The 27,429-nt window shown below is 36.9% G+C and overlaps 1 protein-coding gene across 1 annotated transcript in view; it reads right to left on the bottom strand.

Annotated features, from left to right (window-relative positions):
* nf2a (NF2, moesin-ezrin-radixin like (MERLIN) tumor suppressor a) overlaps window positions 1-27,429 on the bottom strand; it is a 56,238-nt gene that overhangs the window by 7,618 nt on the left and 21,191 nt on the right. Inside the window, exons 7-17 of the mRNA XM_079813904.1 lie at window positions 23,563-23,631; window positions 16,016-16,098; window positions 14,872-14,947; window positions 14,379-14,513; window positions 14,211-14,285; window positions 12,833-12,946; window positions 10,758-10,880; window positions 8,789-8,905; window positions 8,598-8,698; window positions 6,510-6,615; window positions 2,905-3,032 (exon numbers count right to left, since the gene is read on the bottom strand). Coding sequence (XP_079670030.1) covers window positions 2,905-3,032; window positions 6,510-6,615; window positions 8,598-8,698; window positions 8,789-8,905; window positions 10,758-10,880; window positions 12,833-12,946; window positions 14,211-14,285; window positions 14,379-14,513; window positions 14,872-14,947; window positions 16,016-16,098; window positions 23,563-23,631 — 1,127 coding nt within the window. The remainder of the gene's footprint in view (window positions 1-2,904; window positions 3,033-6,509; window positions 6,616-8,597; window positions 8,699-8,788; window positions 8,906-10,757; window positions 10,881-12,832; window positions 12,947-14,210; window positions 14,286-14,378; window positions 14,514-14,871; window positions 14,948-16,015; window positions 16,099-23,562; window positions 23,632-27,429) is intronic.

Here is a 27,429-nt window from a genome sequence, read left to right as displayed (position 1 = left end):
CCTCGTCAGAGCTCAATTCCCAGTACATTCAGCATCTGGCTCATATTCACGACCTCAAACATATTCTCAAAACTATAATTTTCAACATCTACAAAAATCACTATTTTGATCACTGACAGCTTCTTCACCAGATCCACCATCAAGTGACAGTTACACTAATATTTGATTGTGTTCAGTACTAGCTCTGCAGTAAATCCAGGGCTCGACATTAACGCTTGTTCGGGACAAGTGGATTTTTTGAAGGGGCAAGTGAAAACCAATTTTACTTGCCCGACGGACAAGTATCCTGGTTAAAACGTCAAGAAAATAAATAACTAGGGAATCACCACAGTGCAAGAATGATTCTGCATTCAGTTAGTGTAAGTGGCGATCGATAGTGGATAATAAAAAATGAACTGACGTTAATAAGGTTGTGCTGTTGAGGCTCGCGCAGCCTCTCGAGGAGAAAATCGAAAACAAATGAGCGCCGCTCACACACAGAAACTCAGTTAACATACACAGTTAAAATTGTGCAGTTTTTATATTTATAAAATATTATACAGTTAAGCAACATTACACTAACAAGAGTGTTGTTTACCTGAATACCATCACGACTGAAAATGACACTGATTTCATACGCCAGTTCCATAAACAATTATTTAACATTAAGTCACTTACATTTTAGAAGGAATATGGACTGTTTTTGTTCTATTTCAGCAGCGAAAATAGTTCCAACAAATATCACAGCAGAACCGTAACGCATCTCACAGCAATAGTGTGTGTTAGTGAATGATTCAGCGTTTTAATGAATCGGATGAATCAAAGATTCAATGGCCTATTCGTAAACGACCGCCAAATTCTTGAATGATTCAGCCGTTTCACTGAATCGACTCAATGACTCGCTCATTAAAGGGTTAGTTCACCCAAAAATGAAAATTCTGTCATTAATTACTCACCCTCATGTCGTTGGACACCCGTAAGACCTCCGTTCATATTCGGAACACAGATGAAGATATTTTAGTTGAAAGCTGATGGCTGAGAAAGGCTTCAGATAGGCCTCCATTGGCATTCAGTACATTGGCACTTCCAAGATCCATGAAAGGCACTTAAAACGTCGTTACAAAGTCTATCTCACCACAGTGGCTCTACAATAATTTTACGATGTGACGACAATAGTTTTTGTGCGCAAAAAAAAATCTAAAAAACACCTTTAAGCAACTTGTTCTCGACTTCCGTGTATGCCTCCACGACGCATGTGCGAGAATATGACGCAGATCCGGCGTTCGGACATATGACCCAGAAGCGATTTGTTTACGAGCAGAGGAAGACGCGCGTGTCTAAGCTGTTGGATTCTACATTGATCGTGCTTTAGGTCTCGGCGTAGTTCTCAAAATGGGGTTAAAGTGTGTATTTCATGGATTCCTGAACGCCGGAGCTACGTCATATTCTCGCGCATGCGTCGTGGAGGCACACACGGAAGTCGAGAACAAGTTGGTTAAAGGTGTTATTTTGATTTTTTTTTGCGCACAAAAACTATTGTCGTCGCATCGTAAACTTATTGTAGAGCCACTGTGGTGAGAGACTTTGTAACGACGTTTTAAGTGCCTTTCATGGATCTTGGAAGTGTCAATGTACTGAATGCCAATGGAGGCCTGTCTGAAGCTTTTCTCAGCCATCAGCTTTACACTAAAATATCTTCATTTGTGTTCCGAATATGAACGGAGGTCTTACGGGTGTCGAACGACATGAGGGTGAGTAATTAATGACAGAATTTTCATTTTTGGGTGAACTAACCCTTTAAGACGGTCACATGCTGCCACCTACTGGTGGTTTAGTTTCATCTTTCCAACATTTCTTATTTATTCAAAAATATTTCAAATAATCTCATAACATTATTTAATGCAATTGTAATTTTTCAGTGTAAATGATTTAATTTTATTGGTAACAGCCTATAGTGTCTTATTCTAATCTAATTTATAGATCAAATTTAAGAATATAAAAGGAAAGCTGAAGCATATCCTATATTTAATAAGCTTATGGAAAAATGTCCTTTATAAAAAGGTACAAATATGCATATTTAAATATGTCAAAGCTGATTAAACACTGGTGAGAATATTGCTTCAGAATAGATTATATTTACAATAAAAATCCGGACAAGCAAATGTTTTATTCGGACAAGTGAATGACAGATTTACTTGTCCAAAGGACAAGCGTGTGAACAGGCTTAATGTCGAGCCCTGAAATCGCTGAGCCATTTCAAGTTTTGCAGATCATACTTATTATTGTTCCATTTTCAGACTGCGGTGAGTATGTGACTCCATCATTGTGTATCAGACATTGCCATCTTGTGGAATAAAGGTAAATTGCACTTATTCCGTCATTAGAGATTCAATTATTGTTGTGCAGAAAAAAATATACGTACAGCGTACACTCTTACACACATCGGGCCGTTAGCGACCCAATACAATATTTTTTATTGTTATATTGTTTATAATGAATTGATGGAGGAATACTTTAAAACTGAATGAGGACGAGGGTAGTGAATGATGTCCCGGGTTGCTAAAGACCCAATGTATGCATTTAAGGGTTAAATTGAAATATTTTGTAACATTGTAAATGTCTTTATTGTGCATCCTTGCTGGAAAAACATATTAATTTACTACCCCCAAACTTTTGAATGGTAGTGTATGTGATTCACTGAGAACAGGTATAGGTATAGATATAAATATATATATATCTTTAAGATCATGATTAATTGGACAATCAATATTTTTTAAGAACCACAACAACATATAAATCAGCTTCAACACAGAGGAAAAACTCAGGTTCTGTTGATGTAACTGCTTCAAAAGGTGTGGATAGGTGTGACACTAGCAGAGAGACCGTGATCAGGGTGGACTGATGCCTGAAATGGGCTGCACTCACTTCTCCTTTTCGATCTCCATGGACAGACGTTTCATGTCAGTATCTTTGAAGTCAAAACTCAGGTTCTCCATGCTGAAGTTGAAGTTAGTGCCATCAGGAGGAAGAGCGTTGGCTGACAACGGCACAGGCTAAGCAGTGAACGAGAGAGAGGAAGAAAGAAAAACATGTTCAAATGAGTTGAGAATGAACAAATGTGCACATAATAATTAAACAATATCACACAAGCAGGAGTGCTGTACCAAACATATCAGTATTAAAATACTAATGCTTCTTAACAGCTTTCCAAAGCAAAATAGGACATTCTACAATCTTTTTTTTCAATATATAGGCCCTGCAGCATATGGAAGACAGTTCTTTTGTACTGAAATAAGAAAGTAAATGGGTCAATTTTTTTTGACTGGTCAATTAAATGATCAGTGTGGTGACTAGGAATTCAAGCACCTCGTATGAGCTTCAAAAAACTGCCTTCATTTGCCTCAGGCAGGATAACTTACCTAAGCAAAGTCAAGCTCAGGTTTGCCTTTGCTACCAATAGTTGGATTTTGTCAAAAGACCAAAAGGATGCTTCAGGGTAAAAGCAAAATACACTGCAAAATTCTCAGTAAGACATCAACAACCAGAGACAGCAGCAATGCTCTAAAATGCCTCCTGGATTTTTAAGTGGTTAAACAGATCTAACATTAGCCACCTGTAGAAAGAGCTAATGGTTAAAATGATACACTGACCTCCAGTCACCCCTTAACTCACTGTGCATGTAAAATATGTGGATATGAGCTGTCCGTGGGATTTTCAAGAGTATCCACAAAGCTTTAAAAGAGCAGAAGAGCTCAGATCCCATGTGCTTAGACCAATAATTAGGAACCTCATTGTAATAGCCCTGAAATGCAGTTTCCAGGTAGAAAACCGCCCTCTCTGGGAACATTTATCTATAATATATATATAGATATACATTTTTTTTTCTTTTTCTGACCTCAATTATATCCATTACCCACATACAAGGCTTAGGACAATAGTTGTGCATTTGAATCAGATATGAAGTGCACTCAGTCATCATGTGTATTCAAACCAGGTGGATATTCACAATGCATTTAATGGAGGTATTCAAGTTAACTGCAGTCTCTCGCTAAACAACCAGACATTCAAATCCATTATTAATCCAATTGAATCCAAAAAGCATTACAACCATGCAACGCTATTCCCAGAACCCTATAGGGCAGGGGTGTCCAACCCTGGTCCTGGAGGGCTACCATCCTGCAGATTTTAGCTCCAAACCGAATCAGCTAATCCTGGTGTTCAGGGCTGCTTAATAATTACGGACAGGTGTGTTGGAGCAGGGTTGGAACAGAAATCTGCAGGACGGTAACCTTATTACGGAAGACGGAAAGCTTAAGACAGAAGCTTAAAGGGTAAGTTCACCCAAAAATGAAAATTCTGTCATTAATTACTCACCCTCATGTCGTTGGACACCCGTAAGACCTCCGTTCATATTCGGAACACAAATGAAGATATTTTAGTTGAAAGCTGATGGCTGAGAAAGGCTTCAGATAGGCCTCCATTGGCATTCAGTACATTGACACTTCCAATATCCATAAAAGGCACTTAAAACGTTGTTACAAAGTCTATCTCACCACAGTGGCTCTACAATAATCTTACGATGCGACGACAATAGCTTTTGTGCGCAAAAAAAAATCTAAATAACACCTTTATCCAACTTGTTCTCGACTTCCGTGTGTGCCTCCACGACGCATGCGCGAGAATATGACGCAGATCCGGCGTTCGGACATATGACCAAGAAGCGATTTGTTTACGAGCAGAGGAAGACGCGCGTATCTAAACTGTTGGATTCTACATTGATCGTGCTATAGGTCTCGGCGTAGTGCTCAAAATGGGGCTTAAGTGTGTATTTCATGGATTCCCGAACACCGGCGCTACGTCATATTCTCGCGCATGCGTCGTGGAGGCATACACGGAAGTCGAGAACAAGTTGGAAAAAGGTGTTATTTTGATTTTTTTTTGCGCACAAAAACTATTGTCGTCGCATTGTAAGATTATTGTAGAGCCACTGTGGTGAGAGACTTTGTAACGACGTTTTAAGTGCCTTTCATGGATATTGGAAGTGTCAATGTACTGAATGCCAATGGAGGCCTATCTGAAGCCTTTCTCAGCCATCAGCTTTCAACTAAAATATCTTCATTTGTGTTCCGAATATGAACGGAGGTCTTACGGATGTCCAACGACATGAGGGTGAGTAATTAATGACAGAATTTTCATTTTTGGGTGAACTAACCCTTTAATATGAATATAACTATGAATTCTTGATTGCATTTGGCCGCGTATCAACCAAAGCGTTTTTAGCCAGCTGAAAACGCTATAGGCGCTCTGCTGAAAACGCCTTGCTGTGAGCGCTTGAGAGCGTTTTGGCAGCGTAGCGTTTTTTTTGTCAGTTGACTTTTTGCTTGCTAGGATAAGGAATACCCGCGGAAGTGTTACTAGCATCTCATTTCACAATAGTTTGTTTCTGTATTGTTTCTATATAAAAATGTGGATCCATTGTAAAGTATTTGTGCTTGCTCTTGTTTTAAATTATTTTGTTCTGTTATTATGCTTGTTTTCGTTTGTTGTGGTTGTACAAGCAGAATGTGGCGGTTGGTCGGTGTTGTATTTGTCCCGCCCCTCCTCCACTGTGATTGGACGGCTGGGTAAAAAGTGACAGTGATGAGCGCTGCATTTTACTCAAAGTCAAACATTCTTCAACTCTCGGTGACCGGTAAAAAAACGTGAGCGCTCAGCACTTGAGCGTAAAATAGACGTTTAGGCCGGCTGTCCACCAAAGCGTTTTTAGCCGGCTGAAAACGCTAGGAGCTCTGCTGAAAACATCTCGCTGTAGGCACTTGAGAGCGTTATGGCAGCGCAGCATTCTTTTCAGTTGAGACTCTTTGCTTATTATGATATGGAATATCCGCAGAAGTCTTACTAGTATCTCATTTCACATATAGTTTGTTTCTGTATTGATTCTATATAAAAATGCTGATACAATGTTAAGTATTTGCTTTGGCTCTTATTTTAAATTATTTTGTTGCGTTATTATGCTGCTAGTTTTCATCAGATGACGTTGTACAAGCAGAATGTGGTGGTTGGTCGGTGTTGTATTTGTCCCCGGTGTTGTATTTGGCCTCGTTACGCTCATGGCGTTCTAAAAATGCGCAGCTCCCATTGAAAACAATTGGGAAAATACACCAGCCACATGAAAAAAACGCTTTGGTGGACACACGGCCTTAGGGTGGTTATTGCAAGGCTAAAACCCTCTCAAAGGTTTCCTTGGATGAGAGGGGAAAGTTTTCTTGCAAGTATTCGAATGGTTGTCTGATGCAACTTTTATTTAATTAAATTATCTTGACATTGACAAATGACCAAGAGGCTAAATCAGACTAGCTAAAACAGACTAAAAACTGTGCAGAGTTTAACCCCCTTTTTCTCTCAGAGATAAATTGGACTGGCTTCGGACTCCAGGCTGATTAAGAATGACAAGCGGTGATGCAACGTCATCGGTGGCGATGTTCGGGAACGCAGTGGGGGAGCGTTTTTGGTAAATGATGGGCGATTACCGAGTACGGTGATTTGCTGGTGATCTCCAGCAGTTTGTTTTTGGCTTTGCGTTCCGATTCTCTAGCCTCCTGCAGGTCCTGTTTCAGCTGATCTGCCTCCTTCGCCCTGCGGAGAATAAATACATGGGGTTACTCAGTCGAGGTTTGAACCCTTTGAAGTGGACACAGTACTGGGATCTCCAAAGCACAAATTCAGCTGGAAATGGAAAAATGGATGCTCGGATGAGCAGAAAATTCACAGGCACCGAATCAAACTGCTATCACAGCATGCACACTGATTTGAGTGCCACATACAAGTAGATGAGTTTGAGAAGGGCCATCAGCATAGATCCAGCTGTGAGAGGAAGATCTGGGTAGTCTATAATAGTGGAGTTCTGAGTGACTATATAACTTGCTTTTAGTCAATGCTTTTAATCCAAACTGATTTTTAATAGACTTTAGAGTAATAATTTTAAATTGTACATAAAAACCTAAAATATAATATTAAAATAAAAATGAATAAAGTGAACGGTGAGCGGTGCCTCACCTTGCCATTATGTCACTGCTATGATGCTAGGATGTTGCTATGCGGTTGCGATTTTTTAAGTAATATTTATATAGTATTTTAGTAGCTTGACGTCGTCATACTCAATTCTAGTCAGAATATGAGTCTGATACTGCTCCATTGGGCTGTGATTATGGGGCATGTTTCAACCGAACCAGGAAATACATTTTGACAATTTGATTGGTCCGAACAGCTCTGGTTCGAACATAGTTGCTCCAAAACGGATCAAGTCCAGACCAAACTTCCCGACCTCAAATGTTGTGGGCGGGGCTAAGTTCGGCTGGCATCCAGGCTAGTATTTTAGTATTTATTTATTTATTAACTCTTTCCCCACCAGCATTTTATTTTTAAGTTGCCAGTCAGCGCCAGCATTTTTGGTCAAATTCACAAAACGTTCATGGCCCCCAGAATATTTAGTTTTATGAGTGTATAAACAGTCAATATATCAAAATAAAGAACTTTATTCATTCTTTTTTGAGCAACACTTGAATGTGGGTATGTTTATTTAAAAACATATATTTTTTTTAAGTATTTTGTTTTGTACTTTTGTTATTTTTTTTCAGTTTATTTCATAATTTTTTTTAATGCATTTCAGTTTAGTAAATTTTTTACTTTCACTCAACATTTCTAATTTAAGTCTATAATCTAATATTTATGTTAAGTTTTCTTTTATCCAAGTTTTTTCATCTAATATTTGTGTTATTTATTTAAGCTTTTTTTTTTTCAATTAACTTAAACTAATTTCAATAGTTTAATAAAATGTTATACATAATTTTATATTTTCAGAAAAGAATGAGAATAATAAGAAAAATAGTACCTACTCGGCTATTCAAAAGATGGCAAAAGCACATGGCATTTAAAAAAATAGCTTTTCAAACATAATTAAAAGGTCTTTTATTATTCAACCATTGGTACACCACTAAATATGTGTTATTTAAAATAACAACACCATGACAAGCAGTCATCTGATGAAAGAATATCCAAATATTTATGCTGAATATACAAGTTTGTTAGCCAAGAAATCTAGACGCACCCTAGCGGCAGCAAATCTAATTTGCAGCCAGGGTAGTCTAGCTACTCTCCATTGGCGTACGAGCTGAAAAAACCAAACTCTGGTCAGGCCAATCACATTGTGTATAGAGTCGGTGGGTGGGCTTAACATAAGGACGGCAGAGTTGCCGCGGCTCCGCATGCTACTTGTAAACAAAGAAGCTGCCGAACAGCGGTCTTTCGAATCGGCTTTGGCCACGACTCTGGAAGACTTGGAGTTAAGCTTTTCTTTGAGAAAAGAACAAAGAACGGCACTGAAGTCATTCTTAAGAAAGGAAGATGTGTTCGGAGTTTTGCTGACCGGATACAGCAAAAGTTTAATCTATAAACTAGCTCCGCTGTTTGGTTGTAGCGCTATCCTTTTGCGTGCAGAGGGAATTTGAAAGACAACCGTTTATCCCGCCCCTCGGATTGAGCCCTGCCAATGGTGAGTTTCCAGACCCAACATCTTGATGTGGGGTCTGGCTTGTCAGGCTACATGTTTGTGATATTACCTCCTTTCGGACTCTTGTGCCATCTTGAGTGCAAGCATCTCAGCTTCTAGCATCTTCTGTTCCATTAGTCTCTTCTCCTCCTCAGTGCGAATAGCTGTCACCTTTATAGAGAATTATTCAGAGCATGATCATTCCTCAATGGTCCTAAAGGATCTTCAATGAGCAGCTAATGTGGGTAAATGCTCACTAACCTTAATACGTTGCATCTCCTGTTCAGCCTCGGCCGCTTTCTGGGCTAACAACTTGGCCTCCTCCTCAGCGATTTGTGCCTTCTCCGCCAACAGATCTGCAGTCTCCTCCGAACGTAACTGGGAACAGAGAGACCGCACAATTTGCACAGATGCACATCGGTCATTTTGCTTCATTTGATTCCTTTGTTGAGCCCATTACTCCAATGCAGCATTATTAATAATGTAAGCAATCTGAATTCATCTATATAAATTTTACTTTTGCTGTTTCTACACAATTTATGTACCGAATCACAAATTTTTTTTACATAAAGCTCAGTCTAACACATTTACATCATTTGCATCGCAGAAATCGTGTCACCAGGTCAGTCTTCCCTAAATGTATCTCTCAAAACATATCTACTTTTGGCAAGGAAAGTGAAAAAAAAAACGCCATAAATATTTGAGAGAGCAAGAGAAAGAAAACTCAGGACTGGCAAGGATATGAAACTCTCAGATTAAAAATAATAAGACTTGTGCTATTCTGAGCTCTGCCAGAACATTATTTGAATTACGTTGTGCTGAACACGGATAGTGAACTATAAGGAGAAATGCATATACTCACACTGATATCAGTTAAAAAACAACAAAGACACATTTCTTTTGTTCGCAAGAGCCAAAATACCCTCAGAATGTGCACTGAACATTAAGTCTTAAAATGCCATGTGAAAGTGAAGAGATACAAAAAGAAATATAGCCTTAGAAATGTTATTATATGCAATAATAAATGTAATTATTTAGCTGAAATGGGTCCTAAAAAAACTAGTGAATGCAAATTGAAAATTGAGCTGGACCCTAAAGGTGCTTTCTAGGAACGGATGTTGACTTCAAAATCACCAAAACAAACACGCCCCTATTTTGATAGCTCCGCCCCACACATACGTAACCCAGGCAACGACTATGGCGGAATCTGCTGTGCTAGTCGGCTGAGGGTATGATGTCATCAATAAGTGAAAGCAATGTGTGTTACTATGGTAATCCAGGTTGAATGTTCAGTGAAAAAGTCATGCCTTCCATCCCAAAAACACAAACACAGTTCTCATGAACAACTCGATAGCACGAGCACGAACATATTACAATTATGACAAGATATATTAGGAGTATATTACCTTACTTTTCGGACACACTTTGGCAGCTGATGCTTGAAACAGACAGTGAGGAGTTTTAGACGCTCCAGGCTTATACGCCGTGGAAAATGAACTGAAGTGAATGACAATACGCAAATGGACAAACAAGCTTAAGCATATTCAAACAAAAGCCAGCATATATTACTTCTGTGAAACAAAACAAATTCAATGTTACTCGTCTATCGAGAAGAAATAAAGCAACCTCTGCCTTCGCTCCTTGAGTTTTCTCCAGCGCTGGAAAGCTGATCCGATATTTACACGGGTCCTACTTCTTGCCTGATCGTAAGCATTCTTTTGTTCCACAGACATTATGCACATTTGTTTTTTATCTGCCATCTCTCTCTTTCTGTCGTCGCTCGGCTAATGTCCGTCCTGTGTCGTGTCTTTTGAATAATGACGTGCACTGAGCGCTCTCTTCGCACCCTCATTGGTAGACACGCCCCTTACTGCTGATTGGCTATAAGCTTTTGGTACTCGGCCCGAGACACTTTTCTAAAGCAGTTTTGAAACACCACTTACCCCACCTTTAAAGTGGCCAAAAATATATATATAAAAAGAATATTACTTGTTAATGAGTGTTATGAATTTAGTTATACATTGTATAATATATAACTATGTTATTACTAAGACAGAAAAAACCTGCTGCATAATTTTTTTGGGAGAAAAAAAGCGATGCACTATTAAAAAAAACAGTATGAGGCTCACGCACGTGCGTTGAGTACAAGTATAGATACTGAAGTGCTCTAGCAAGGACTGAAATGATTAGGGGAAGTATATTTAGTGTGGGTGATGTTTTAGTTTCTCACCAGTGCTTCATTGGCCATGTGAGCTTCGTCCTGTAACTGAATCAGCCTCCTCTCCAGTTCATCACGAGCTCTTTCTGCTTCCTCACGCAGTTGTTTCTCCCTCTCCAGCCTCTGCCGTTCCATCTACAGAGAGGTGCAAAAAGCTCATACATATTTCACCAGGATTGCAGCGCTGCTAAATGAGTTTAGTGGATCACAAATCCAGCACCTGGTTAAAGGTGCAAGAAGGTACAAGAGGAAAAATCAATGCATATGGTGACCCTAAAGTCTTAAGATTTACTAGCGAGAGAGGGATGATTTGGCTGACACTTCCAAAGCTCTCCAAAGCAAGAAGATGGTTTTCCAAAACTGTAATCATTTATAGGAATATTTAAACACTGCTGTTTAAAAGTTTGGGGTCAGGAACACGTGCCCTAACCAGACGAGATGCGATAATATTCTAGCGACAATTTGTCTGTCCACACCAGATGTGACGCGACAAAATCAATCGAAAATCACAGCCAATCAGAAGTGTGTAAAGGCCCATACATGTGAAGTATCCATTGTTGCATTCAGTATGGCTATAAAGGGCACAGAAAATATTCAAACTTACTTTTAACATTAAAATAAAGCACATAAACAGTACCCGAGATTATCATTGGAATGTTTTGCATGTTGTTGTTATTGCAGAAATAGAAAACATCTCCAAAAGAGAATAATCGTGTATCGCCATCGTGGCTGGTGAGAGCACAGTGTAGGACTTTTTTTTTTAAAGAAATGTATAATACATTTCTTTTATTCAGTAAGTATGAAATAAATTGATTTAAAAAAAAACATGACAGCATAGACCTTTACACCATGTCCTAACAAGGCATAATGTGATAAGCGATAAAAATATATTTGACATGTTAATCAGAGTTTTATCAACTGCGACAGTGATACTTGACAATTGTATTTCTATTTCTACATCACGGCTGGAACAACAGCATACAAAGTATGACAATGATAATCTCAGGTACTGTTTATGTCCTTTATTTAATCTTAAAAGCATCTAATGCGAGTTTGAATATCATTGTGCAGTAACTTCTTAGCCATACTGAAAGCGACAATAGATAATTCACCTCAGATCTTGAAAATAAATCAAACTCATGTGTGAACAGTATATTCTACGACAAAAACTGTTTCAGTCACTCAGTATGTATTTTTTATAATGTTAAAATTATGTAATATTTATGAATTTGATTATGTACTTATTAATTCGTTGCAAGAGCCTTGCGGTTGCAGAGAGAGCCCGCCAACACGCTCTTCTGATTGGCTGCAACTTTTGATTAATTTTATTGCGTCTGGTGTGGAAAGACAAATTGCTTGTCCCTGGAATCTTATCGCATCGTCTCTGGTTAGGACACTGTTACAATACATTTCTATTTCCAATTAATGCGGTTCATTGAACTTTCTATTTATTCAAGAATCCTGAAAAAATGCATCATGGTTTCCACAAAAATAGGCAGCATAACTGTTTTCAAAATTGATAAGAAATGTCCGTTGAGCATTAAATCAGCATATTAGAATAATTTCTGAAGCATCATGTGACACTGAAGACTGGAGTAATGATGCTGAAAATTCAACATTGTATCAAAGGAATAAATTATATTTTAAAATAGAAATATTATTTTAAATTGTAATAATATTTCATATTACATTTTTACTGTATTTATGATCAAATAAATGGAGCCTTGGTGAGCAAAAGAGAACCCCAAACTTTTAAATGACAGTCATGTATGTTACTTAAATTACAAAAAAGGCCACTATCAGAGCTATTAAAAATGTATAATTAAGCTGTTTTCTCTACTAAAATGATCTTTATTACTCTTTTATACTTTATATCTTTTTCATATATTCTCTATTTGTTTTTGTTTTTTTTCTTTCCTTTCAACTTTCTTATTTAGCTTTTCTCTTTTATCCTTTAAGACTCAAACTCACTAAAACAAATCAGAGCCCAGAAAACAATTTGTTTTAATTTATTTGTTAAGCATCAAAACAAACAAATATTCTCCCTGTGTTGCTGTTAATCATGCAATCATACACTTTTTCCCAACCTGTTTGCGAGCTTTCTCTTCTCTAGCCTGCATCTTCATCTGCTGGACTTCCAACGAATCAACTCTACGTCTCCTCATGAAGAGATCATGGTTTCCGATGCACAGCTGAAGAATCTTAAAACAGACAAAAATGTAATTATCTTGTAATGTCATTCCAAAACTGTATGACTTTCTTTAACAAATTAAATTTTTAGTCCATGTCTCACAAATGCCATCAAATACACTATATTGCCGAAAGTTTTGGGACGTCTGCCTTTACATGCACATGAACTTTAATGGCATCCCATTTTTAATCCGTAGAGTTTAATATGGAGTTGGCCCACCCTTTGCAGCTATAACAGCTTCAACTCTTCTGGGAAATCTTTCCACAAGGTTTAGGAGAGTGTTTATGGGAATTTTTGACAATTTTTCTAGAAGGGCATTTGTTAGGTCTGGCACTGATGTTGGACGACTTATTGCTGGCTCTCAGTCTCCGCTCTAATTCATTCCAAAGGTGTTCTATCGGGTTGAGGTCAGGACTCTGTACAGGCCAGTCAAGTTCCTCCACACCAAACTCGCTCATCCATGTCCTTATGGACCTTGCTTTGTGCACTGGTGCGCAGTCAAGGAAGGGGCCATTCCCAAACTGTTCCCACAAAGTTGGGAGCATGACACTCTCTACACACTTTTCTTGAGCTCATCTGAAGGCCACGAAGTTTGGAGGTCTGTTGACTGCAGAAAGTTGGCGAATTTTGTGCACTGTGCGCCTCAGCATGCGCTGACCCCGCTCTGTGATTTTAGGTGGCCTACCACTTCGTGGCTGAGTTGCTGTTGTTCCCAATTGCTTCCACTTTGTTATAATACCACTAACAGTTGACCATAGAATATTTAGTAGTGAGGACATTTCACAAATGGACTTATTGCACAGGTGGCAACTGTGGTACTATGCTTGAATTCACTGAGCTCCTGAGAGCTACCCATTCTTTCACAAATGTTTGTAGAAGCAGTCTGAATGCATAGGGCCTTGATTTTATACACCTTTGGCCATGGAAGTGATTGGAACACCTGAATTCAATGATTTGGAGGGGTTTCCCAATACTTTGGCAATACAATATAGTATAAAACAAACAACACTTGAGATATTCAGCTAAATTTCACCTGTTGTTTTCCACAGCAGAAACAAAAATCACACCGGTTTGGAAAAACACGAGGTTGAGAAAATGTTGACAGAATTTTCAATTCTGGGTGAACTGTCCCTTTAACTAACATAGGATTAATGGCATACAGATTTATTCTTCTGGCTCCCAGCCCAGATCTCTAACCACCATACCACGCCACAGTGAATTTGTGAAGATCAAACAACTGATCTCTGCATTACATCACATCATGAAACACTCACCAGTTTATTGACTTTGAGTTTTGAGGAGTTGAATTTGAAGACATCGGCCCTCTTATCCAAGGGCTTAATGGCAAACTGAAGAGACAGGTACAGAAATGAGTGCATCAACAACATTAAACCACTTAGCATAGAGCAGGGTGGTTAAAGTATTGTTCATAAAATCAGTACCTCTTTGTCGCTGTAGGAGATGTTTCTGATCTCATTCCAGGGAAAAGAAATTTTGGGCGTCAGTCTGTTATCCGGGTCATAAATGTGGAGGCCCAAAGCGTCAACACCCAGCAGTAAGCTGGTTCCCTTTTTATTCTTAAAAACAAGATATTAAAAAGACATTCAGTCCAATTTATTTTACTATCATGATCTCACCGCCACAGCTTTTCAAGAGTAAAATGGATATCACACTGCTAGCAAAAGTAATATTTCAAGCATAATAAAAATGTTATATATATTATAATAATATAGAATATGTTTCAAACAGGGCACACACACCAAAAGGTGTGAGATTATGCACATTAAAGGTGATTAGGTCAACAAAATAAAAGGTTTGTTTATAACAAACAATAATAAAGGTATACAATAAAAAAAGTGTTTGGCTGTAAAAGCTTTAGCCATCTGAAATCAGCTCAGATTTTTACTGCCGTACAGCAGCGGAGGCATTTCTTACCCTAATGGAAAAGTAATTGACCCCATACATCTCCAGATCCTGAGCTATTTTTAAATACTCCATCTCAGCTTCATCTCTGCAGAACACAATAACAAACAAAAACGTGGGAGGGAGAGAGAAAGAACAGGAGAAAGGGAGAGAGAATAAATTAGACACAAAATAAAATCTATTCCACCGCAGGGCTTTAATGAGACTCAACTAACTTGGAGTGCAGAAACTAGAGGTCACGCAGCATGTAACTGTCTTACAGTAACTGATTATGGCAATAAACACAAACATACTATCACCATTAACCAATTAAAAATATTATACTAAAAATCACCCTAATAATCAGATTTTTTGAGCTAAAAATAACTAGATGTTTAGTACAACCTTCATGTTCTTGGGAGTCTGCAAGAAACATGATGCCTCATCAAACCGCACTTACCGAGAGCAGGCAGAACAGAATGAGTGAGGAGCCGCTCGCATAGAATGTGTCTGTGCATTCAAAAACATTCAGATGAAACAACCAAACGCAAGGGTCTCAAAAAATTATCTACTTTTAAACTTGTTTTTAAGACGTGCCGTGAAAATGAATCAATTGCTCACCAAACCCCTAAGACTTTCATTCATCTTTGAAACACAAATGAAGATATTTTAATGAAATCTGAGAGATTCCTGTCCCTCCATTGACAGTCCATGCAACTACCAATTTGATGCTTCAAAAAGTTCATAAAGAGATCGTAAAACTAATCCATATAAATAAAGCGGTTTAGTAAAAAAACTTTTGAAGAGACTGAAGAGACATTGGCTCTTGCAGAAGCTCAAACGTGCTGCGTAACACGAGAATGAACCTCATTGGTTCTTGCAGAAGCTCAAACGAATCAAAAACAGCCAAATAGTAATATAAAATATATAGATATCTATTTATAAATAGTGCGAATAACTTTATATACAGGAGGGGAAGGAGTTGCAATGCCGTGATTAATGTCTATGTGCCATAAGGTAGTGTGTGCACCGGCCACTACAGCGGTAACGGAGGGAAAAAAGAGAATGAGCAAGTATGTGTAAACACCATTCAGCCAGAGCTAGATCTCCTCCTCCACATGGACCATGAACAGTCCGTGGGCCAGCTGTGAGAGATTGCGAATATGGTGTAAAATACCTGGTTCTGCCCCTGTGCTCAGCGTAGCAGACCGTGATTCTCTCCTCCCACATCTCTGCAGTCATCTGGTACAGATTAATAACCTGCACAATAGAAAGACACACAAAGATCAGTCATCAATTTGAACAAAGACTTTAACTCTCTCATCATGGCATTTTCACAACAGAGCTCTTGATGCGCATCAGACTCTGTTTGACATCAGTACTCGTTATGTTTCTTGGAATGAGAGCGGTTTTCCACTTGTAAACAGGGAAGTGAACAACTAATGATGACATACTACAGTTCAAAAGTTTGGGCTCAGTATGATCTATTTTTTGGAAGAAAATCCAGCAAGGATGCATTAAATTGATCAAAAGTGACACTGAAGATATCTATAATGCTACAAAAGATTTCTATTATAAATAAATGCTGTTCTTTTGAACTTTCTATTCATCAAAGAAACCTGAAAAAACTATTATATCACGTCACGGTTTCCACAAAATACATCAACATTGATAATATAAGAATGCTTTTTTCTTGGAAATATCCTACATCTGAAAAAAAATTTAGTCGTTTTATATTCAGGGTTTAAACTTTTACATGTCAACAATACACCCATAACAATAGGTAGTGCCAAATACAAAACAAGAAAATGAGTGTTTTCCCCAGGACTGATAAACGCAGTGGAGTCAAACAACTCTCATTAAGCAGCCAAGATATACGGTGAGTCAGAGTGTAATGTTAGCAGATGGCGATCCCAAACAGGGTTTCTGCAGGTTTCATCAAGTCAAATTTAAGACTTTTTAAGACCATTATGAATTCAACTTAACACCTATATCACGCAATAAAAAAACATTTATGTATGTCACACCAAGGCAAATGGCATTAACTTCTACATTATCAATATTTGGTTGATGATCACCATTTACAATATCATTATAGTAACACCTGTATAAAATCTAGTGACCATGGCATTTATTTTGGATGATTTAAAATAGCTTTTTTATATGGAGAAGTTTGGTAGCCTATTCATTGGATAGCTGACTAGACTATTTATGCTATAGGCTAATAGCTAGCTAAACCAAGTAGATTGCGATCTATCTAATTTCTTAGTCTAAAATGCATCTTGTGTGTTACACTTTTTTTTACCTTGACGTTGATGTCTGCGTTTCAAAGCCACCTCAACCATCCTTAAAAGCTATTAGTAAAAACAACCACTCAACTATTTGTTTTACCTACACTTTTATTCAGGTATATATATATATATATTTATTATTATTTTTTAATTTTAAGACAAAAATGACTGATTTTGTGGTGGTAAATTTTCCCGCTTAGAGTGGGAAATATGATTAAAGTCTTACAAGTAAACCACAAAAATAAGCAATTATTTAATATAAGTTCTCAAGTAATTAAGTAATCAAGTAAACAGTCAGTAATAAAACAAGAACTTATAAACAAATGACAATACTGCCCTACAAAGGCAAAAGGCCTGGAGCCTCATTTATAAAACTTTGCGTAGGATTTGCGTCAGAAGTGGCGTACGGATGAAACATAGGACGTGCGTACGCACAGAAATATTCGGATTTATAAAACCGTGCGCACGCACATCCTACGCAGTTTTCCCTTAATAAATCACAATCAATTCTAAATGTAGCGCAGCTTTTGCGGCTTCATGTCACGCCCATAGTTGCCTATAAATAGTCCGTGAAACGCCCACAAATTAATATTCATCGATTGCGAAATCATGGCAAATACAGAGAGGAAATCAAAAAAACGTAACTTCACTCAATGTGAAGTAGAAATTATCGTTGGCGAGGTGGAAAAGAGGAGAAAAATATTTTTTGGAGGGCACAGTGTGTGGCCATTACTAATGCCAAAAAGGCACTTGAAGTGCAAAAGGTTGCAGACGCCGTAAATGCTGTAGCCTCACAACCTCGGACCGTGGCCGAAAAAAAAAGAAATGGTCGGACATCAAAGTCTGGCGCTGCATCGCCAGAGTGTGTCTGCCACGGGTGGGGGAGACGGGACACCGGAGCTGACCCCTCTTGATGAGAGACTGGCGGCAATTATTGGGGAATCCCTATTAATCCCTATCCCTATTATCTACGTGGAAATGGGAAATAGTTCAGTGCAAATGTAATTTCTTGCAGCTTTCTGAATGGTTGAGACATACGTCAGTTATTTTATCGAAAATAAAACAAACTAAAGGCATTTGCATGAATACCATGATTCCGTAGCTGATGAAGACATTTTTACTATGAAAACAACTTTCCCCAGTGGACCATTAATACATCTATCTATCTATCTATTTATCTATTTATCTATCTCCCTAATTATCTATCTATCTGTCTATCTAATTGCATCTATATCTGCTCCGCCAGACGGACACATTGACGAGAATATCAGTTTTGTACATTATTTCGTTCTGTTTACCATATTATATATGAGGATGAATTGCATAACATGCCAATATTGTTGCAGAACATTTCACTTTTTTTTTTTTTTGCATTTCTGTTGTAATTTTCGTTTGATTTTGTTTGTTTTACACTGCAGATCGATCAAACGGGTGTTCGTGTAGGCTGTTAATTGTAATACTTGTTTTGTGAAGTCTTCAAGTTATTTATGAGAGGCAGTATTGCCATTTCTTTTACACAACGGTCTACAGTTTCACACACTTTCACGTGTTTCTTCCATCTGCCGACGGTGTCGCCATTTCTCATTTCATCCGTTTTTGTGCGTACGCCTGGGTCAGAGCTTGCGTGAAGGAACGCACATTTTCCCGTCAAGTTTGCTTTTTATAAATACCAATTATTGCGTAGAGAGCGGCGTACGCCTTCTTTTGTGCGTACGCAACGTTTATAAATGAGGCCCCTGGAGTTACGGTATTCTGCATTTGTTTTAGGGCGTTTTCACACCTGAAAGTCCGCACCAAGTCCGAACCGAAGTTCATGTTTTGATACATTTTATACATTCGGTTAGTTTTGGTTTTGTTTCACAGTGCAATTATGTGAGCGCACTAAAGAACTTTACATGACACACTTGCGTCCACTCGTCATCATCTATGTGGGCTGCATCTGGACATTGATTGGTTTGTAAACGGACGCGCGTCTGACATCAGCGTTTTTGACAAGAATGAATAAATGGACGCATATCGTTGCCACTATTGAACTTACTTGCCTATTTTTTATTTGTTACGTTTAAAAGTGGACATTTCAAGCTTTATATACACATATTTCTCATGTTTGTGAGACAAGTAGCTGCTGAGTTTCGGTTTATTTGAGACGCGCTCCAGTTCATGTGCAAAGCATGTGATCGCTCCTGCGATTATTGTCTGCTATAGACTATTTGCTTCTTATTTATTAAATCCAGGCAATTAACAGATTAAACGTATGATTAAAATTAAGATACAAATTATAAAAACAAAATTCACATGAAAGAAATGCTTTCTAAGCAAAATCATACAAAATTTCATTCAAAATCATTTCTGACCTTCTGTCTTCTGACATATTGCGCATCTTTTCACTTTTCATAATCAATGTAGCCTAGATTTAATTTAAAAATAACATTATAATTTTTAAACATAAACAAAAACTTCCTGCAAATGGTCTGAAAGTCCGAACCATACAGAAAATGCTTTCACACTAGAAACGAACTGAACCTTTGTTCAGTTTGATCCGGACCGAGACTACCTCTTTTCGTCAGACCAAATTTCGTTTGGTCCGGACCGTGGTACGGGGGACGTTTACACCTGTAATTTTGATTCGGACCAAACTGAAAAGTCTGAAAATCCCGACCAAACAAGGTAGGTGTGAAAACGCCCTTACTGTCCATTAAAGTTTGCTGTGTTTAAGTTACGGTGTAGCCTGTGTCATACATCTGTCACTGAAGCACTTCTGACACACACGATAGCTGAATAAAAGTGTAGGTAAAACAAATAGTTGAGTGGTTGTTTTTACTAATAGCGTTTAAGGATGGTTGAGATGGCTTTGAAACGCAGACATCAAGGTCAAGGTAAAAACAAATTGTAACACAAAAGATGCATTTTAGACTGACAAATTAGATAGATCGCAATCTACTTAGGTTTAGCTAGCTATTAGCCTATATCATAAATAGTCTAGTCAGCTATCCAATGAATAGGCTACCAAACTGCTCCATATAAAAAAGCTATTTTAAATCATCCACAATAAATGCCATGGTCACTAGATTTTATACAGGTGTTATTATAATGATATTGTAAATGGTGATCATCAACCAAATATTGATAATGTGGAAGTTACTGCCATTTGCCTTGGTGTGACATTTTGCAGACAACAAAAAGGCAGAGTACAGTAACTTCAAAATAGCGGTCAAAAGTCAAGTTTGACCTCAAGATTTTTTTTTATGTAGATAATTGTCATTACAAAAACATCTAATTGCCAGATTTCCAGTGTCCTGCCTATAATAATTTGCCTGGACAACTAAAAATCTTTAAAGTAGTTTCTCTCAGTTCCACACTCTAGCGAGTTAAGGTCTTTTGCCTTTGTAGGGAAGAATAGGACAAATAAATACAGCAAAGATATAGATACAAACAGTGCTTTACATTTAATTATTGTTCCTCGTTGTTGTTGTTGTTTCATTAACATGAATGACATGGACACGAGCAGGTATATGCTAAATTAGATTGCTTTCACTTTAAGACCTACAGTAATGAGCAGATTCAACACTGACACACGTCTCCCAATCTTGTTCACTCAAGACATACACACATAATTATGCCTATGTCCATATTGGTGGTTATTTGATCGTTCAAGGGCAATAAGCCTAAATAGAACACATTCAGTATCTGACATCAGTCCGTGTGTCAGTACCGAATTGAGTTCGTGGTTTACTTCGCTTTTATTAACTCTTTTTTTTAGTGCAATCATACTTTTTATTTGGTCATTCATCCACCTTGCGTCCTCACTTTGCCTGGTCCTTGGCGCTTATGCGAGACGGCAGATGAAAAATTTAATGATTAGCCTTCGCTCCCACAATCATGGAACTGGAGAACTATTAGCTGAAGAATAAAATTAGTTTTATGTGTCTGTGGTAGGTAGGCTACAATCAGAAAGAGATTGGCTGTAATATACGACGCATGATGCTGGTCTCATTTGTAGTCGTAATACAGCGAATTATATATGGACTAGCGAAGAAAGAACTGCAACACCCCGGAATAAAAAACAAACACATACACACAATGAGCATTTCAATGAGCATTAGAGGTAGCGTTATATGGACATCGGAAAATTAAGACTAGGGATGGGCATTTTTCAAAAATATTATATTCGAATATTTGGGCTCATAAAAAACAAATATTCTAAGAAAGATGTTTTTTATTCATCAAGTTGTCGTCACCATTTCTGAACAAGCTGATGTTATATCTTAGGGTTTTCTATCAGTTAAAATATTAAACAATATGTGTAAACAAAAAAAATATATGCCTAGAAAACAAAAGCCTTATAAACTCAAGCAGCGCGAGCGGAAAAAACGCTAATAAAGCCAGTTATCATGCAGAACATACACTCGAGTCGGTATGGTTATCGTATTTATATTGTTAATGTAATTCCAAACATTGAGAGACAGACGACAACATTATGTGATCAAATACAATCAACTTAACACGCTCAACAGCAATAACTGCAATTTTTATTGGGATTTATCATGGATTCACTGCATTTACAGCCAGCAAAGCACATAGTAACATTTTTTTTTTTTCCCGAATATTACAGTTTGAATATTTGTGCACACCCCTAATTAAGACCTGTTTAAAAATTATTTAAGACCTAGAACTCAATACATAAGCGAATTTAAGATTTTGATTTTTTAATTTTAGACCGTTTTTTTTTAAGAACCCGCGGAAACCCTGCCAAGAGACGGTCTTAAAATGCAAACAGTCAAAGAAAAGCTTACTGCGGTCCTAAAAGCGGCCGCTTAGAAGAAAATGTCAGGAAAATGTGTCAGTACGTAGTCGAAAAAAAATAAATGAGGGGTTGACTATAGAGCCGTCCTCCAGCTGAAGGTACTGGATATCGCAAAAGAGCTGAACTTACCCACCAGCGAGGCCCATCATTTCTTATTTCGGCAACATACTGAGGCCTTTCAATATCCTCAAAGCGGCAGCTTTGGCTGCGCTGAATGATTGCGCTCTGACTTCAGGAAGAATCTGCTATGTGATCGGCCAAAGGAAAAACATTCATATCCCCCCTGGATCAGATAGGTAATGCCGATCAAACGCCTCAGTTTTTTGACACGCCAGCATCTGTCACTGTATATAAAAAGGTGAGAAATCAGTAGGTCTGTCACGATAACAAATTTTGCTCGACGATAAATTGGCCAATTTTTTTTTGCAATAAACGATAATATTGCTTGGAAAACAAACAAGCATGCAAATGCGAGGCCGGAAAAATGATCGAGCTCATTATTTTTTATCGTGCGATTAATTTATTTATTGACTATCGCGACAGGCCTAGAAATCAGTATAGTGAAATCTACTAAATGAGAACTTCAGGTTATTTTTATGGTAGCTATGACATGAAGTGTTTATTTCTGAATGTGACTGTTGCTACATTTTACCAGTATTTACCACAGGCCTACTTTACATAGGAGAGATTACAAATTTAAATATGAAAAATATGCATTATTAAAATTACTAGGGTTGTCTTATATTCGGAACAATACGGTAATAAGAACTGTTTCTTGAGCAACAAATCAGCATATTAAACTGATTTCTGAAGGATCATGTGACACTGAAGACTGGAGTAATGCTGACAATTCAGCTTTGCATCACAGGAATAAATTACATTTCAAAATATGTGTATGTATTTTAAATTGAAATAATATTTCACAATATTAATTTTTTTACTGTATTTTTGATCAAATAAATGGCCTTGGTGAGCAAAGGAGACTTCTTTCAAAAATATTTCTAAAAAAGCTTACCAACCCCAAGTTTATGCTTTGCATATTTTTGGCATATAATTATGTATCATATAAATGACTTAGTAAAATAGTTCACATTCTTTGCATCGTTTGCAGTGTTTCTTGGGCAGATAGATAGTATGGTGTTAAGTTCTGGAATGGTTGTGAGACAAAGAGACTAAAACAAGTTTTTCCCCTTTTATTTAATCATTCTACCTTCAGTGGTAAAAGGCTGATAAACTAGTATTTATGGTGGTAAACAAGTTGATTTCACAAATACACCATATTTTTGTACCTAATAACACAGGGCGGAAAATAAATCATGTTCAGGCCGATCAACTAAACCAAGAATTAAAAAAAAGAGAGCCAAACACAATGGCTAACAGAGTTGAAGGACATTTTCTAATTAAGTGTGACTATTTAAATCCTTCAGACGATTCTGAATGCCACTGGAGTAAACAAACGCTCTTCTCAGAACTTACTGACATGTGAGCGGATGCTTCCAGCAGAGAGCTTTCACTACATCTAACACCCTACGGGAGGCCCGTTGAAGCCGCACAGGCTCGCTACCGAGCTCTGCGAACATAATCAGCATAATTAGCATGGAGTGACGCCCATCTCAACATCACACTCACTCTCTCTGGCAGCAGCTCCTCTTGGGACAGGAAGCCCGGCTTGTGGACATTAGGGTCGTAATCACCGTACTGGAGAAACAAGATGACAAATAAAAATAAGCTCAATTATGAATATTGAGAGGAGGAAAAACATGAACTCGTGTAGTCATTAAATACAGCCATTATATCCACCTGCTATCACTTAAAGTGAATTGAGTAATATGTAGTTGCCTAAAACATAAAAGCTAATTAAAATAAGATGAAATTCAGCTGTGAATTTTTATGAGGCATTATGGGTAAGATCAGTGGAGAGGTACTGCTGAGAAAGATAATTGTACAATCACATTTTACACAGATGTTAAAACTGCATGGTTTGTTTGTACAGTGACTAGTGGACTTAAATGATGACAAATATATTAGAGAATTTTTTTTTTTACTATTACACTACCATTTAAAAGTTTGGGGTCAGTAAGATTATTGAGGTTCTGTTATGCTTTATTTGATCAAAAATACAGTAAAAACAGCAATTTTGAGAAATATTACCATTTAAAATAACTTTTATACTATATAGTATATTGTATTCATATTTGTTTATTATAAATAATACATTTTCAGGTTTCTTCAATGCATAGAAAGTTAAAAAGAATAGCATTTATTTGAAATATAAATATTTTGTAACAATATAAAAAACTTGACTGTCGATTTTTGATCAATTGAATGCATCCTTGCTTAATTTAAAAATAATTTAAAAATAAATAAATAAAACCTCACAGACCCCAAACTTTGGAACAGTAGAGTACATCCACATTCCTTTCTGTTACTCTCACAAACTTATCAATTGAAAGTAAACAGGTTTACTTATGCGGACTTATGCAAACACAATTAATTGTTATGGTTATACAGGGTGTTACGTCTCCCTATTAAATAGAAATAAATATCTAGGAGTAATTAGGGTCAGTAACATGTGTTGAAGAAAAATAAATGTAAATAAAATAAATGAACGGGTTCAGTAACTGATAAATTACGTGATAGCATGAATCAGGCAGAGACATATTTGAACTTAAGTCTTTTAGTAATTCAAAATCATAAGTGAACACCTGATTGATTTACAAAGTAATAATGATCAAGGAAAGGAATAAGGAATTTTAAATGCAAGACCTTTTTAAGACCAATTAAAGTCATTTTCATTGAAGGGAACATAACACGTCAATATGGTTTAAATGTAAATGATTAGGAAGCACACAATGAGTTGTTTTAGCAATACTTCAAAGTTGAAAATACAATTTCCAACAGACCTCCCTTTTTAATTATTTTTACAAAGAAAAAAAAACGAAATAGCTTAAAAGTTTGAATAACTCTGCTACCAAACACTAGAATATGGAAATAACTTTTACTGTACCTTCTGATCACATGCACTACAAAAAAGTGATTTTTCAGTAGTTATGTCTTGTTTTCCAGTGCAAATATCTAAAAGATTATTAAATCAAGATAAATTTACTTGAGAAGCAAAATGACATAAGAAATATTGTACAAGAACAAATATCTGCCAATGGGATCAGAAAAATAGACTTAATTCAAATGAAAAAGTCATTTTCATACCCATTGACAGATACTTTTAAGCATAAGCTACCATAATGTTGTTGAATTTCTCAGAAAATAAGATGCAATTTCTTCATTTTGCATCTCGAGTAAATGTATCTTGATTTAAGGATGTTTAGATATTTACTGGAAAACAAAAAATACATTTTTGTTTTCTGTTTAAATGGTTAAATTGAATTTTAGTAGTCAAAAAGCTAATTAATTGAAATCATGAAACATATACAATTTAACAGCAATTTATTAAAAGTTTAACAAACAAAACAAAAAAACATTTTAGGGCCCTATGAAATACGTTTTATTTTTTCTGTTTTCCATTTTTAGGTGAACTATTTACTCACATGAAGTTGAGTAAATGTGATGACAGAAATTTCTTTTCAAATTTCTCCTTTTTGGGTGAACTATTTTTGAGAGTACTGACTTTTGATTGATTCATCCAAAAGTTAAACATTTCCGTGACATTCCGCATTATACAGTAAATTCCATTTTTATGAATGGATTCTGTACCCGTGTTCCTCAATGTGAATATCATAGGGCCTTAATTTAATGCCATGACATTGAATTCAAGACTTTCTGCTCCAATTTAAGACATTTTTAAGACCTTCAATTGTAGATGATCAAATTAAGACTTTTTTAAGACCCCGCGGAAACCCTGTTATACTTTTGAAACTGTGTGAAATTGTTAATTATATTTACTGTCTACATGTCTGTTTATCAACACTAAGGAATGTGTCTGTGGTAATCAACACCAAGGCACAGATGCAGTACATAAAAATATCACAGAATACTCCGGTATGACAAGGCATATGAAATCTTCCAAAATAAACAGCAAAGACACAACATTACAGATTGTGGACTGGTGTGCTGGAACTGAGGAAAACAAGCAGATATGCAGAATCAGAAAAGGAAAGACAATAATTCTCTATCAGTGTCACACTAGCTTGTCATTTTGAGCGTTACGGACAGATTCATGCTGCTCAGCTGCGATGAAACGGGCATGTGAAAGCATCCTCTGTGTAAAGGGTTGCTGTCTAAAGCTTCACTCCTGCATTAAGAACAAGCTTTCTCAGTAAAGGAGAAACTGCTGCCATCTCACTTTTTTATTTCTTATTTGATTTTTCTGCCTACGCCTCTTTTTTTTTATTCCTGCTCGCTTTACACCTCTTCTTTCTCTCTGCTCTTGCCTTCTTTAACTTCCTGTCTTTTTAAATAACTCCAAACCTGCACCTGATGGTTTAAAACAGAGACAGAAATCTGTCATGCAGCTTCTCACATTTGTGAAAACAGATCAATCTGATTGGCTGAGCCACATTCAAAGCCGATGATTGCATAATACAATGAAAAAAAAATGGTTTTAATTAATGTGGAAGTAACTTTATTTAGATAATTAATTGAATCAAATACATAAATTCAAATGAAATAGACTAATATAACAAGTAAATCTCAATTTTTTTATCAAAGCAGCCTTGATGAACAATATCAGTAAAAACTGTAATATCGTAAAATATTATTCCAATTTAAAATATGTTTTCTATTATAATATATATTCAAATGTAATTCATTCCTGTGACACAAAGCTGAATTTTCAGCATCAATGCTCCAGTATTTAGTGCCATGTGATAATTCGGAAAGTATTATTATTATTATCAATTATTATTATCAACATCAAAAACATTTTTGCTGCTTAAATCTTTTTTGGAAACCATGATTCAATTAATCAAAGAATCCTTTTTTTAACATTACAAGTGTTTTTACTGTCAATTTTGATCAATTTAAATTTTATCTAATTTGTGTAGACTTCAAAATGTTGTAATATTCAAAATACTCAAATTTGGCCATTCCAAACATCTATGAGTTTTCAGCACTGCAAAAAGCCTTGAAAAACCATTTAATGACTTAAGCATACCAGCACCCGGCTCAAAAACCAGCTAAACAAACCGTCTTACAAATTGCCATCTTACAAATTGCAGTCTTACAAAAATGCTTTAACAAAGCCAACAAAAGCTTTAGTACATTCCTGTCCAGTTTTTAGAGCCATCTAGAGTTCCTCTGTGTCTGACATGAGTCAGAGAGAAACGGAGTGTGCTTTCTAAATTGGCACAAGGTGAGCCGTGTGCAGTTAGCCAAGGCTTTTGGATAAATCGCATGTTCCTGTTGCCCCTAACCTGTCAATCAAACTGACACCTGCTTAATAAAATCCACTTCTTCCTGTGGGAAGAGTGTAATGGGATAGATGCCGACCTTGAAGGGACATCCACAGGAGGTTATGGTTTAGCTCTGACACCTTTCTGC

This window comes from Gobio gobio, assembly GCF_949357685.1.
Source record: "Gobio gobio genome assembly, chromosome: 4".
Taxonomy (NCBI): domain Eukaryota; kingdom Metazoa; phylum Chordata; class Actinopteri; order Cypriniformes; family Gobionidae; genus Gobio; species Gobio gobio.
Note: the sequence above shows the minus strand (reverse complement) of the source record. Positions and strands in the feature narration are given on the sequence as shown.